Here is a 13,176-nt window from a genome sequence, read left to right on the forward strand (position 1 = left end):
TGTGCTGTCGGCGGACGGACGACCCTAGTTTTCTGCCTCAGGCACTTCGCCTAAGTAAGATGCATTTCATAAATCTACTAGTGCTGCTGGCGCCACTACTTGCCGTCTCGGGGGGCTTTTGCCCACTTACATCACACTACAGAAATAGAACGCCGATGGCGAGTTTTTGAATATAGCACGGACAGATCTGGATGTGGCCTGTCTCTTCCGGGGTACCTGATAAAGAACTTCTGGCTACGCCACAGCGCGTGTTCCCCTCATTGGCGACGTCTCAGACGAGAACATGCCCAGTACCTGACTGCCCACCTACCTAGGTACCTACGTACTCTCTATATATACATGCCTGCACCATAAGCGCTTCAACACCATAGAGGTACCTCCTAAGGATAAGTACCAGTCGCATTGCATCCCTAGATGTCGGGCGTTGAGTAACATCGAAGTACCTGCCAAGGTGCCTCTTGGAATACCTCTAGATGTTTACGCTAAACCTTATGTACCTTGAGTACTTCCACATGTAAAGCGGAATGAGGGAGGTACCTTGAATGCATAGGTACAGGTACCGAATGTGTGGAATGGATGTACCTGGTGAATGAGGCATGTCTAGGGGTAGGTACATACCGGATGTTAGGTGGTACCTAACGTACCTGGAGTACCTGGAAATTTCATGGATCCCTCCCTGGCAGCGAGGATGAAGACGGATCCAATGAGTGGAAATGTGCTGTAAACGTGATTCTCCGCTAGCTGGCTGCGAACCCCCAGCCAGGTTTCTGAGTACCGCACAGCATTGCTAACCTACCTAGGTACCCTTCGTACCACCGACCACATCTCTGGCGAGAATACCCTGCCTGGGAATTCCATCCGCACTTACACACCACCACCTACCTACCTCTATCAACCACCCTCTGCTCCCGCTGCCACGTCCGTCTGGAACTTCTACACGCTTACAACCGCATCCCTCCCCTGCTGCCACGCCTACGCGATCCCTCTATACACGCACGCACCCTAACACCCATCTACCGGTCTGTCTACGACTCTGTAGAGTGACTGATTGATTGTCCATCACCGTTGTCTCGATCCGTTCCAGCAGCCGTCTGTTACCGGCAACCGGTTTCTCCCTTCTGCTCCGGCTGCATCGTTCTGCTTTCTGCCTCTACTCTCCACCCTCTCTTTCTCTCTTCCTCCATCGCTTGCCAGGAAGACAAGACGCCAGATCGTCGGGGTGCCCTCCCCTCGACTAAGATTCGATCCCCCGTCACCACCCCTCATACGGTACACATAAGTTGACTCGCATGTGTGGCTCGCCCTCTTGAAACCAGCAACGCTCCTTGAAGTGTCCGCCTCCTTCCGGCTGTCGTCCTCCCTAATATCGAACTCTGTTCCTCCTGCTCTCCGCGCCCTGACCCGAGCCTCCCTGCAAAGTCAGCTGTTACCATCGCTGCCCTCGATCCCGCCAAGCGTAACAATCCCTGGTCCAGCAAACGTCAATTGGAGCCAGTCTCTACTTTGTCATTGTAACATACTGCTACTACAGGGTACGCCAATATTTTCCGGGCCCTGAAGAGAGAGAGAGAGAGAGAGAGAGAGAGAGAGAGAGAGAAATCCTATCATTTTCGACGGTCGAAGCTGTACAGATTACGGCCTTCTACGACAAAGCTACCTTCTCCGTCGACATTCCTCTCTACTCTGACGTCGCCTCTCCCGTCCTCATCTATTCCATTCGCCCGCCGGAAGCCTCCGTGTTTCGACCTCGAATAACTGTACGGTTACTCGGTATCAGTATCTATAAAATTCGGAGCCTATAGAAATATCGTCCTGCTCGGAAATTCGCAAGGAGGCCGCTCGGTCCTCTGCGATGAGGAGGTGGTGGTGGACCTCGTCTTTCAAACACTTAGGATAGAGGTCCTCCATACGTCAATACGCGGGACGACCGCCACGCTGCGAGACGTCGTCTTTGGCACTGAGAAACAAGTTGATGGGCAACGGCTTCCCACGTCGACCAGTCCGATGCTACGAGAAGGTTATTCAAGCCCCTCCGCGACCGTTCTTTCAGCCTAACCGCGTCCGAGCTGCACCCGACCCCCCTCGTGCTCCGCCTGCTTTCCGATCCTAGCTGTCTGCCCTGCTACCGATCTCGCCTATTTGGACTAGGGTGCTGTCGACTTGGGCTGGTATGGATCTCCGCATTCCGGCTTCTCGTGACGAACTTTTCAGTGTCCATATGGACGTCAAGCAGATGCAGATGATACAAAACAACCATGCTGAGAGACTTTCCCGGTTGGAGAAACGCCAGGCTGACGACGCCGCAATCAAGTCCGTTTGGAATTCGCCCTTTCCTAGCGCGCTGGGCGGCACACCGCAGCATGGTTGGTCTCCCGCCTTGTTCCCGAAGCCGCGCTCTAACAACATTTGTTTAGGGCCTCTGCAGATGCCTTCGAACGAATTGTTCGACGAGTTTGAGGAACAGGGCCAGAGCCTTCTAGGTAGCTTGCACCTCGATGCTGAGGATGAGCCCGCTCGGCGCGGCGCGGCCTCGAGGGCGAATAGTGTCCGCTTCGACGAGAGTGCTTTGCAGAGTTCGAGCTGGGCGCAGAATGGCCGACATTCTAGTGACTTTGGTCCAATCAGACCCGGCAGCGGCCTCGGCATGATGGAACGCTCCCTGTCCCACAAATCGGATGGTAGGCATAGTTCCGCTGGCCACTCGGTGCATTCGATCCACTCCCACCACTCCGTCGCCTCCGGCCGCGGGAGCAGCTTAGGCCTCGACACGACGTTCGCGCCTGGCGGCCAGGGAGAGGGGTCGCCGATCGGCGTTCCGGAGCCACCGCCGAGCTTGTTCGTGTTGGGCTCAGTACCTTCCATCATCCGGTGCTGGCTCACAGCCAGCTTCGCGCACGACACTCTCCTCTATGCCGACGTCTGCACCGGCTCGCAGAAGTCCATCATAGAGTTGTCCCTCGTCAAGGACTTGGATCTAGCCGGTGAGATCCACAGAGACCTGGATGGCGTCCATCGGATCCGCTTGCCCGTATACTTGACGGAGGCGACCATATCTCAACCAAGTCCCCCGAGAATCAACCCAGCGCCTCAGATGCCCAGCGTAGCATGTACGTTCGAAGTGGTGGGGATGGACCAGCCCGACAACGCCGAGGCTAGGAAGACTATCCGCGTTTTCATTGGCAGTGAAGTATTGAGAGAGCATTCTGCCGACATCTTGTTCTCGCAAAACCGCATGACGCTCTATAGCGGCGAGCGTGAGAAGTTATCGGTCCCTTTCGTTCGCCCCGAGGACAACACGGTTTTCAAAAATATTCGTACCATGGCTACATTCCCCGAAAAGCCCAAGCTTAATGCTACGGCTCGCCCATTTGTCCTGGGGGAACCCAAGCAACAGGTGCCTGCGGCTGCGCAATCAGACGGGGCACAGACGAAGGAATCATGTGATGATGAAGAAACCCGAGAGCTCGCATCGCCATCTTCAGAACAAACAAGCCAACAGGCTGCGACGGCCGGAGCCAGCACACTGTCGGAAAGTGGTGGTGAGAGCGAAAGACATTACCAAGAAGCCGGCCCCTTGGATCCTACAACGAGAGAGTTCCAAGTCCGGTCGAGTGACACTTCGAGCGACCACGCACGCCGAGCATCAGGTGCAGGGAGTATCTGGAATTCGTGGCGCCAGGGACCCACATCGAACGGTAGCGAGCAGAAGGAGAGCACCCCGTTAAGCGGCTACCAGCCCGCGCCGCGCAGCCGCAACATGAAGGTTCTGAAGCCGACGAAGCCGGGCACATCGTCCTCGGCGCGAACGGGAGCGGCTTACGAGCCGGCCTCAGCACCGAGAAACAGCAGTGAGGCACGGCGCAAGAGCCAGGCCGGCGTGGACAGTGCAAGCAACACGGCGATGCGATGGGAACCGAAGCGAGTGGCGACCGGTGGCGCGGAAACCAAGACGGTCCCAGCCACCCGCGAGGCTCGAAGCGTGTCGGGGACGCCTCGTACGTCGACGAACCCCGTCGGCGGGGCTTCGGCCTTCTCCTGGATGAACCCGTCGGCTAAGCCAAGAACGTCGACCGCGGCAGCCGAGTGAAGAATTTTCTGGGCCGGGCAGTCGTCCGTCTACATTTCTTTATGGCGGTGTTCTGAGCTCACGCGGCAGCCCTACCGCTAGGGTGGCGGCGGTTCTGCGCCCCAGGCAGGTAGGTAGATATGACTAGAAAAGAAGCAAAATGCGAAAAAAATATAAGCTGAATTAATAACACGACTTGGGGGGGGGGGGGTCTTGAGAAGCCCAGCTGCGCGCCGCAAGCTTGCTTGCTCGTGATTCCTTGCTCTTGACGCCGAGTGAATCGACGGCCACATTCGAGGTTGGACCAACACAGGCATGGGGACACACACGCTCGCACACATACATCCAGGTGTAGCATTGACGGCCAAGCATAGGGCGTCGAAGGGTATGCGTCATGTGCACCTTGACTTGACGCAACGGCTGATATATAGGTCTGGGTAGGTTTCTGTGCGAGGGGTAAGAACGGAGCATTGGGGCAGGCGAGTAAAGAGTCCGAGCTTGCGCCTCTCAACCCCGCCCCCAGTTCGTTGGCAAGGCGGGCAACAATATTAGGTACCTACAGAGAACCCCGGGTGCTAACAGGTACCTACATTATACAGGTACCTATTCCTCCCCAGGCCGGGTTATATATATACCTGTATATACCTACCTACCTAGAGGGGCATACGGGCTGGTATTCTACACGCACCCGCGTAGTACTACCTACCTAGGTAGGTAGGCATAATACCGGATACAGGTACCTAGGTAGGTTAGGTAGGAAGGTACCTGTATAGTGCATAGGGTAACCCGATAGGTAAATATATATTTGCCTGCGGCTACGAACTATCGGAGGAGGAAGCATAGGTACCGTAAGTACAGGCACATTTGGAGAGGGTGGGCGGGTACCTTGTGCACCTATGGGTTAGGCTTATATGTTTGGTATGTACATACCTCCTCCATCCACCTACCTAGAGGCTAGGGACAGTGAAAGTGATGGAACCTCTCAACAGTTTATCACGCAATTCGTGTGTCTCCTCTCTGCCTGGTCGCTTTTCTCCCTGCCGAAATAGGTGTACCAAGTTCACTTACACGCGCACCCCACCTCTCCGAAATCCTACAACACGCACTGGAAAATGCCGAAGCACAGGGTCGATTACTCGCTGTACCTGGTGACCGACTCGACGCCGGCAATTCTCGGCGACGCGGATATCTGCGAGGTCGTCGAAGCTGCCCTGAAGGGCGGCGTCACCTGCGTACAATACCGGGACAAGACCAGTGACACCCGCGTGCTCGTCTCGACGGCCCGCAAGCTACACCAAATCACCAAGAAGTACAACGTCCCACTTCTCGTCAACGACCGTGTCGACGTTGCGCTTGCCGTCGGCTGCGAGGGCGTACATATCGGCCAGGATGACCTCGGTAAGGCCCTCCCCGGCGAATGCCGCCGCTTCGTGGCCCGTCCTACTACGTAGCCGGTGGCACAGCTTACGTAGACCAGGGCGAGCGACACGGGGACAGGAGCGAGGCCATACGAGCTAGCTAACCAGAGAGCGAGGTAGATCTGCCTACGGCCAGAAGGCTCCTAGGGCAGGATGCTATCATCGGCATTACTGTGAGCAACGTCGATGAGGCGACGATTGCATCTCAGGGAGGGGCTGACTATCTGGGAATCGGGACTGTCTTCGCCACGGCCACGTAAGAGCTCCCCACGAGGGCGCTGGAAATGACGGACCCAGCTTTGACCAGGTTGCAGCAAGGAAAATACGAAGAGCATTATCGGGGTCCTCGGCCTCCAAGAGATCTTGTCCGCAATCGCTGCAGCAGAGTGGCCGGTGAAGACGGTATGCATAGGTGGCATCAATGCCTCCAACGTATCGCGGGTCGTGTGGCAGAGTACGGTTTCGGGGAAATCTCTCGATGGCGTCGCGGTTGTGAGCGCCATCGTGGCGGCCCGGGACCCGGAGGCGGCCTCGAAGGAACTCCTCCGGCTGGTGAAGACGCCGCCGGCGTTCGCGAGGACGGAGGTGACGCGCGGGCAGCAGACGCGACCGCTGCGCGAGATCATAGCTCTAGTGCCGGACGTTATCGCCGCCGTCGAGAGAAAGACGCCGCTCTCTCACAACATGACTAACCTGGTCGTGCAGAACTTCGCCGCCAACGTGGCCCTGAGCGTTGGCGCGAGCCCGATAATGGCTAATTACGGCAAGGAAGCCAAAGACCTAGCGAAGCTGGGGGGTGCCTTGGTGATTAATATGGGCTCCGTCACGCCGGACGGGCTGGCAAACTACCTCCAAGCGCTGAAAGCGTACAATGATGCTGGGCAGCCCGTCGTCTTTGATCCCGTCGGGTAAGCTCCGTAGTTCTTGTGCGGGGGGATTCGGGGTGGGTTAACAAGTTTGGGTAGTGCCGGGGCAACAGCTATAAGACGATCGGCTGCCAGGGCCATCCTCGACGGAGGGTATATCGACGTTATCAAGGGCAACCGGTCAGAAATCCTGTCTTGCCTGCCCGGGGAATCCCAGGTCCAACAACGGGGGGTCGACAGCGGACCGAGTAACGCTAGTCTCGAGGAGTTGGGGAGGGCAGCCAGGAGGTTGGCTCGCCTGCGTAGGTGCGTCGTAGTGATGACGGGGAAGACGGACCTGGTGACGGCGGGAGAGACGGTGTACGCGATAGACAACGGCCACGAATATCTGGGCATGGTGTCGGGCACGGGGTGCTGCCTCGGCACGACGATATCGGCCATGATCGCGGCGTACCCAGAGGACAAGCTCGCCGCCACGCTGACTGGCTTGCTGCTCTACACCATCGCGGCCGAATACGCAGCCCGGCGGCCTGACGTTCAGGGCCCCGGGACCTTCTCCCCGGCGTTTATCGACGAGCTCTACAACGTGAGGAAAGGCGCAGTCAAGGATCATCAACTATGGCCGTACAGAGTGGACACTCTGGGGCCGGAGGGAACGGTGTGAGGTACCTAGGTAGGCATCGGCAATAGATAAGAGAGAAGAGGCCTCTTCTTGCTTTGGATTTATCAGCCGTTTCTTCTCTTCTCTTCTCTTCTCGTCGATTAAGTGCCTGCCGGGGATGGCGAGCGAGCTGCCTGCCGGAGACGGAGAGCGAGCTGCCTGCCGGAGACGGAGAGCGGGCTGCCTGCCGGAGATGGAGAGCGGGCTGCCTCGGGTGTAAGGGGGCGGCCTAACATAGGTTGGACGATCTTACACACTGTACACAACCTAAGGAATTGGTACGTAGGGGTACATCAGTGGGGGGCTGGCCCTCGGATCTTTTACACCTGGAGCCATCCTAATCCAAGTACAGGTACCTGGATCGCGTCCCCGTCTCCGCACGATCCCCCGCATCCGGTTCCCCTTACTTGGCAGCAGGCTAGGGGTAAGAAGGCAACTAAGCTAGAGGCAAGGTACCTAAAAGTCAGCCCTCTTCTCCCCGTAAGCCCCGCCATAAGACAGTCCCCGGACCCCTCTATATCATCGGCTGTCTCTCGGGACTTCAGGTCGTTTTCCTCAACCTCCCATACTACCTACCACCCTACCTATCTGACCTCCCTTGCCTATATCGCCAATCCGCGCGCGGCTGTAACATCGGTTCCGAGTCGAGAATACGCTGCGTCCGCCCCAGATCGGCTCGCCCGCAGCACACGTCCATTGCCCGCCAGCGCGATTCTCGCTGATGCTACCTGCGATCTCGACGAGATCTACGCTTGTCCGAGGCCTGCTGTAACGTCCGCGTCCAATCACCTCCTCGTCTACCTGCCCTTTTTGTCCCCTTCCTCCATCCAGCCGGCGATTCTTACGCACAACTGCTCCCGCCTCTTCCACCATGGCATCCGCAACGGCTGGCCCCCAGCGACGGCTTGGTGAGTGGCCATCTGTCTTCTTTCCGTCTTTCCCTCTTATTTCTTTCCTCGGGGCGTTTTTAGGAGTGGAGCTGACGAATTCTTAGAAAACCCGGCCATCTTGTAAGTCTCTCTCTCTCTCTCTGGCGCCATTTCAGGCCGTTGTCACGCTGTCTACCTGGAGGTGGGTGGTTGCGGCCAACTCGGCAGCTGACTAACTCGAGGCGCCGCGTAGTATCTGCGATATCCAGGAAAAGTTCCGCAATGCTATCTGGGAGTTCGACAAGGTGTACGTTAATGACTATGTCCACACCGACACCCCTCTCGCCCGTCCCATTCCCCGTCTCCCCCTCCTCCCCCGGCCCTTGTTGGATCCGATACGTACTCAGGCCGAAACACGCACGTCATCCCGACGTGAGAATATGACGTGAGATCGCTATCACACCGCTAACCCGCTCGGCCGGCCTCTCCACCAGCGTCTTCACGACCCAGAAGGTGCTGCGGGCGGCGCAGACGCTCAAGATCCCGGTGTACGTGACGACGCAGAACGCGGCGAAGCTGGGGGCGACGGTGCCGGAGGTGCTGTCGCTGGCGAGCGCGGAGCTGACGGCGGTGAACGCGGACAAGACGGGGTTCAGCATGCTGGCGGCGGCGGAGCTGGCGGCGCACTTCGGGGCGGTGTCGGAGGCGCAGCCGCGGCGCGCCGTGGCCATCGTCGGCATCGAGAGCCACGTCTGCGTGACGCAGACGGCGCTGGACCTTCTCGCGCGCGGCCACCGCGTCTACGTGCTGGCCGACGGCGTCAGCAGCTGCAACGCCGGCGAGGTCGCCGTCGCGCTCGCCCGCCTCCGCGCCGAGGGCGCCCGCGTCACCACCAGCGAGTCCTGGCTCTACGAGTGCATGGGCGACGCCGCCATCCCCGAGTTCCGCGACGTCGCCCGCCTCGTCAAGGAGTCCGTCCCCGAGACCCGCGCGGCCGTCCAGGCCCTGCTGGGTAAGATCTGAGAGGAGGCGGGGAGAGAAAAAAAAAGGGGGGAGGGGGGGGCCAGGGGCGATGCCTTGATACGGGGCGGACTTGTGGCGGGAATGTAGGCAGAAGTATGGTGACGACGGAAGATTGGATAGATCACAATAAACTTTTTATCTGTCTATGATGGCCCCCCAGGGCATGTTTTCTTGGGCTCAGGCTGCTGTCGGTCCGCGTCGGCCACGACGGAGACCTTGGTTCCTTTCCCCGACTGCTAAAGGCTTGCCCTTTAACCCAGAGCAGTCGGTTCTTCGCGAGGGTATTCTGTAGATAATCCAGCCATGGGCACCGCGCTGCCAGCTGCTATCGTATGGGTTGGTTGCTAAAAGAACTAAATTAATTCTGCCTGTATTCGAAAAGAGATGGGGCGCAGGCGGGTGTTCCTAACTGGTTTGTTGAAGGATATTTTCCTCTCCCTCCCCCTTATTGGTAGGTATTACCGCTCCCACTTGGAGCCGGAGGCTCATATAGTCTCTTCCTTGCTGCGCGGCAGATCTCGCCTCGACGCGTGGACCCAAGCCACTTACTTCCTAGAGGCACACTATCCTTTGGGTCCTCCGATGCGCCGCCGTACTAGGCAAGTAGGCAGTTAGTAGTCCTATCCTTCGTCGCTGGGCGCCTGCCCCTCTGGGTGCTCTCCCGCGAAGCGTTCAGCGCCTCGCGCGGGAAACCCTCCGGGCACCCCTCGTCGGCCCCCAGAGCAGGCGATACACCCGAGGGCTGCGAACCCGCGCGGCAGCCAAAGCCTGACTCTCGCCATGACACCAAGGGAGAGGAGGTAGGTAGTTACCCTGGGGAAGGGGGGGGCATATGGCGAGATGCGCAAGATGGGTTGGGTCGTGGGGAGGGGCTGACTGCCTGCGTAGTGGTGGGCGCACAGCATATGGTCTCTCGTTTGTTGAGGGTTGGGGGAAGCCCGGCGTTCTTCTCTCTAACGGAGGCGAAACACGTCTTTATCGTACGGCCGACGGCGCTATCCTCAGCAGTACAGAGGAAGCTATGGGGTCGTACGTTTTCAAGATAGGGGGCATCAGCGTCTGCGTTTTCGAAGGCGTTGGCCTCACCCTGCGGAGTAAGGGATTTACCTCCGCACAACTCGACCTCGTTAGCAGGCGTGTATACCTCGTTCTAGCTTCCTCGGCCTCGAGACCGGATTCAAAGCTCGCCCGCCCCGTCTGCTTCTCACGCCGGTCAAGGCGAACGGCCTGCGGCTGCACTCCCGATCCCAACCAAGCAGCCTAGCCGACGCTGCTAGTGCCCTCCCGCTCCCACGCTCTTCAGCACAACAAGCTGTGGCCTCGGCCCCCGCACAGATGCCGCTGGGACCCGGCACGTAGTAAGCCAATATCAGGTACGGACGAGAGACCCAGGCTCCCCAACCTCTCTGCAGGCTAAACAGCAGCGCTGGTTCGCGCCGGATAGTGGCTGTTGTCGCAGCTACCTAGATATATTTTTGGACCGCGATGGGTAGTGGCCTCTGTGAGCGTCGTCGGGCGCGTGGTCGCTCCTCACCGCCGACTCCCATTCGCGCGCTTCTCCTCGTAGCGGGTAATGTGCGCCGCATATTGCTTCCGCGCACACCTCGCGCGCGCAAAGCCGCGAGTAGCGCCAACTCGGTCGAACGCGAGATACGACCGGGGTTTCCGGGATAGGGGAGGGAGAGGGAGAGGGAGAGAATACGTGTGGAAAGCCCCCAGGGCTTAGCAACATAAGGAAGGCTCCGAAGTTGAGGCTGTACACTGGTGATTCGTCACGAGACCCTCTGCTTACCGGCGATGTTGTTCTCTTATTAATGGAAATTTTCTTGGGGGGTTATCTCAGGCTAATTTGAGCGTTGATGATACTACCTACCTTGATCGACGACGGCTCTGAGACTAACACCTAGTAGTCAGCTCGTGGAATATACTTATGGTTTGGAAACATCGTTGGAGCGAATAGAGCACCTTTACTCTTAGACCACTTCGTGTACCTATGGAATGCAGGCATACCAGCCCGGTTTACTCTTAGGCCCTCAAATCTTCGAGGTCTTCAGGGAGTACTGCCCATTAGAGGATATCCATACCGGTAGCGTAACAGTAACAACATACGAAGCCTAGAGCGAAGCAATAGCCCGTAGACTACGTACGGTGATATAAAACAATAGACTATACGTATTAGCACCTCGGCGCAACGGTTCTTTCCTATAGGAACCTTTTCAACAAGCTGGGTGGGAACTGGGACGGCCCTCATCCACTGCCGAAGCTGGCGACGGCGAGTCGTTCGCGGGGGGAGAGATATTACGACTAGAGGACGGGACGGCCTGGCAGCATCCGGCCTAGATTGTCGAGGCACCTGCCGACCTGGCCCAACTCGGCTTATTCGAGCTGTCGATGAGATATCTCCGACGGGACCAAGTCATGCTAAGCCCCCTACGCAAACAGAGTCCTATGCGAGCAGCATCCACCCCAGACTGCCAGATGCTGGGGAGAGCTCGGGGAGGTGATTGGTAGGAGGTGCCATAGTCCACAGGGTTCCGGCACTATTTGAACGGTAATTCCCTGTATCTAGCAGAACGGGCAGAACGTCTTCGTCCCTACCGAGACGGCTAAATATGCCATATGTGTTCCACCTCCCCAGATCTTGGCGGGAAGGAGAGGGAGACCCTTCATCTATTTTAAGTAGTCTGACTGGTCACGTTGTGTTCGTGACTCGAGTGTTCTCGTAGCGTAGCATGGCGGGCTCCCCTTCCTTTCCAAAGCAAAGAGCCGAGCGATAACCGAGATGCGACTGCGTCTTAACATCGGTAGCGACGATATGCCGTGGGGAAACGAGTCGGGGCAAGGGAGCGCCCTACGCTCGCGAGATACGGCCTTAGGACGTCTATAAATACGGGGGGGGGGAGGTCGTCGACATACCTAGGTTCTGGCCAAGATCGACTCCCCACGCTAAGTTGCCCCGACGCGAACCTCTCGGCCGCTCCGCTGCCAGCACCTACCTGCCTCGTCCTACCCCCCCCCCCCCGGCAAACCCAAAGAGATGAAGACCGCGGCGCTGACGGCCCTACTGGCCGCCTCGCTGGCAGAGGGCCACTACATCTTCAGCCAGCTCATCGTCAACGGCAAGGCGGTCGGGCAGGACTACACGTACATCCGGAAGAACAGCAACACGTACATGCCGTCCTTCCCCAACGAGGTCATCGACTCGCCCGACCTGCGCTGCAACAAGGGCGCGAAGCCGGGCAGCACGCAGACCTACGACGTCAACGCCGGCGACAAGATCGGCTTCAAGCTCGCCTACAACGAGTTCATCGAGCACCCGGGCCCCGGGTTCGTGTACATGTCGCGGGCGCCGGACGGCACCGGCGTCGCCGCGTACGACGGGTCCGGCGACTGGTTCAAGGCGTACGAGATCGGGCTGTGCAACCCCGGCAGCCCCGGCAACGACGGCAGCTGGTGCTCGTGGCAGAAGGACCGCATCGAGTTCACCATCCCCAACGAGATCCCCGCCGGCGAGTACCTCGTCCGCGTCGAGCACATCGGCCTCCACGAGGCCTTCAAGGACCGCGCCCAGTTCTACATGGAGTGCGCCCAGCTCCGCGTCGCCAGCCAGGGCACCGGCACCCCGACCCCCCTGGTCAAGATCCCTGGCGTCTACAAGGCCGACGACCCCGGCATCAAGTTCGACAAGTGGAACAATCCCAAGGCTAACTCCTACGTCATGCCCGGCCCCGCCGTCTGGAAACCCTAGGCGAGCCGCGCGCGGACGCAAGCAGACCTCGTCTCCCCCTTCCCCCTCTCCGTCTCTCCCGGAGCTGGTTTCGCGACCTTGGTAGGGTGGAAGATGTCGCTCTCGGATGATTTGAGGACAACTGGTTCTTTATAGCAGGATGGCTAGGAGTCAAGACAAGTTGATGGTTAGGACGTGCGTGGCGTATAGCATCTGCATACATTCCGTCTCGGCCGTGCGCTGCGATTCGTTTGTGGCTCTTCTACCAACCATATGTAGACTAGATAGTGGTCCGAACGAATGCAACCCTGTTCAGATGGCTCGTTAAGGCGGCATACAGACAGCTTAGACTCGCTCGTGGGACTAGGAGTAGGTAGGTAAGCGGTATCATCAGCCCTGTAGATCTGATGTATTGGAGGTACGTAGCCGCCGCTGTTATATAAAGCTTTACCTGTTACGTTATCTCGGATCGATCGAGCGGGATCTGCATCGAGCCCGCGGCTTCTTACTCTATATGGAATACGATGCATTTCGGCTGTCGTATGT

General features: G+C 58.3%; 3 protein-coding genes across 3 annotated transcripts; all 3 read left to right on the forward strand.

Annotated features, from left to right (window-relative positions):
* Positions 1–2,218: 2,218 nt before the first annotated feature.
* GGS23DRAFT_605193 (TMP-TENI-domain-containing protein) lies at positions 2,219–7,014 on the forward strand (the record flags this gene model as incomplete). Its single annotated transcript, XM_051519716.1, has 7 exons — positions 2,219–2,363; positions 2,415–3,601; positions 3,751–3,848; positions 5,193–5,464; positions 5,605–5,740; positions 5,799–6,392; positions 6,450–7,014. The coding sequence occupies 7 exons, from the start codon at positions 2,219–2,221 to the stop codon at positions 7,012–7,014; spliced, it is 2,997 nt and encodes a 998-aa protein (XP_051371821.1).
* Positions 7,015–7,290: 276 nt separating this feature from the next.
* GGS23DRAFT_53409 (isochorismatase) lies at positions 7,291–8,935 on the forward strand. The gene is made up of 4 exons (XM_051514759.1): positions 7,291–7,919; positions 8,006–8,021; positions 8,134–8,187; positions 8,375–8,935. Exons 1-4 carry the CDS (start codon positions 7,883–7,885, stop codon positions 8,901–8,903), a joined length of 636 nt encoding a protein of 211 aa, XP_051371822.1. The 5' UTR covers positions 7,291–7,882; the 3' UTR covers positions 8,904–8,935.
* Positions 8,936–11,891: 2,956 nt separating this feature from the next.
* On the forward strand, positions 11,892–13,020 carry GGS23DRAFT_568369 (glycoside hydrolase family 61 protein). The gene has a single exon (XM_051516388.1). It carries the CDS (start codon positions 11,941–11,943, stop codon positions 12,649–12,651), a length of 711 nt encoding a protein of 236 aa, XP_051371823.1. The 5' UTR covers positions 11,892–11,940; the 3' UTR covers positions 12,652–13,020.
* Positions 13,021–13,176: the final 156 nt, after the last annotated feature.

The sequence above is a fragment of the Durotheca rogersii genome (assembly GCF_024521655.1).
Source record: "Durotheca rogersii strain YMJ 92031201 chromosome Unknown GGS23scaffold_10, whole genome shotgun sequence".
In the NCBI taxonomy this organism is placed as follows: domain Eukaryota; kingdom Fungi; phylum Ascomycota; class Sordariomycetes; order Xylariales; family Xylariaceae; genus Durotheca; species Durotheca rogersii.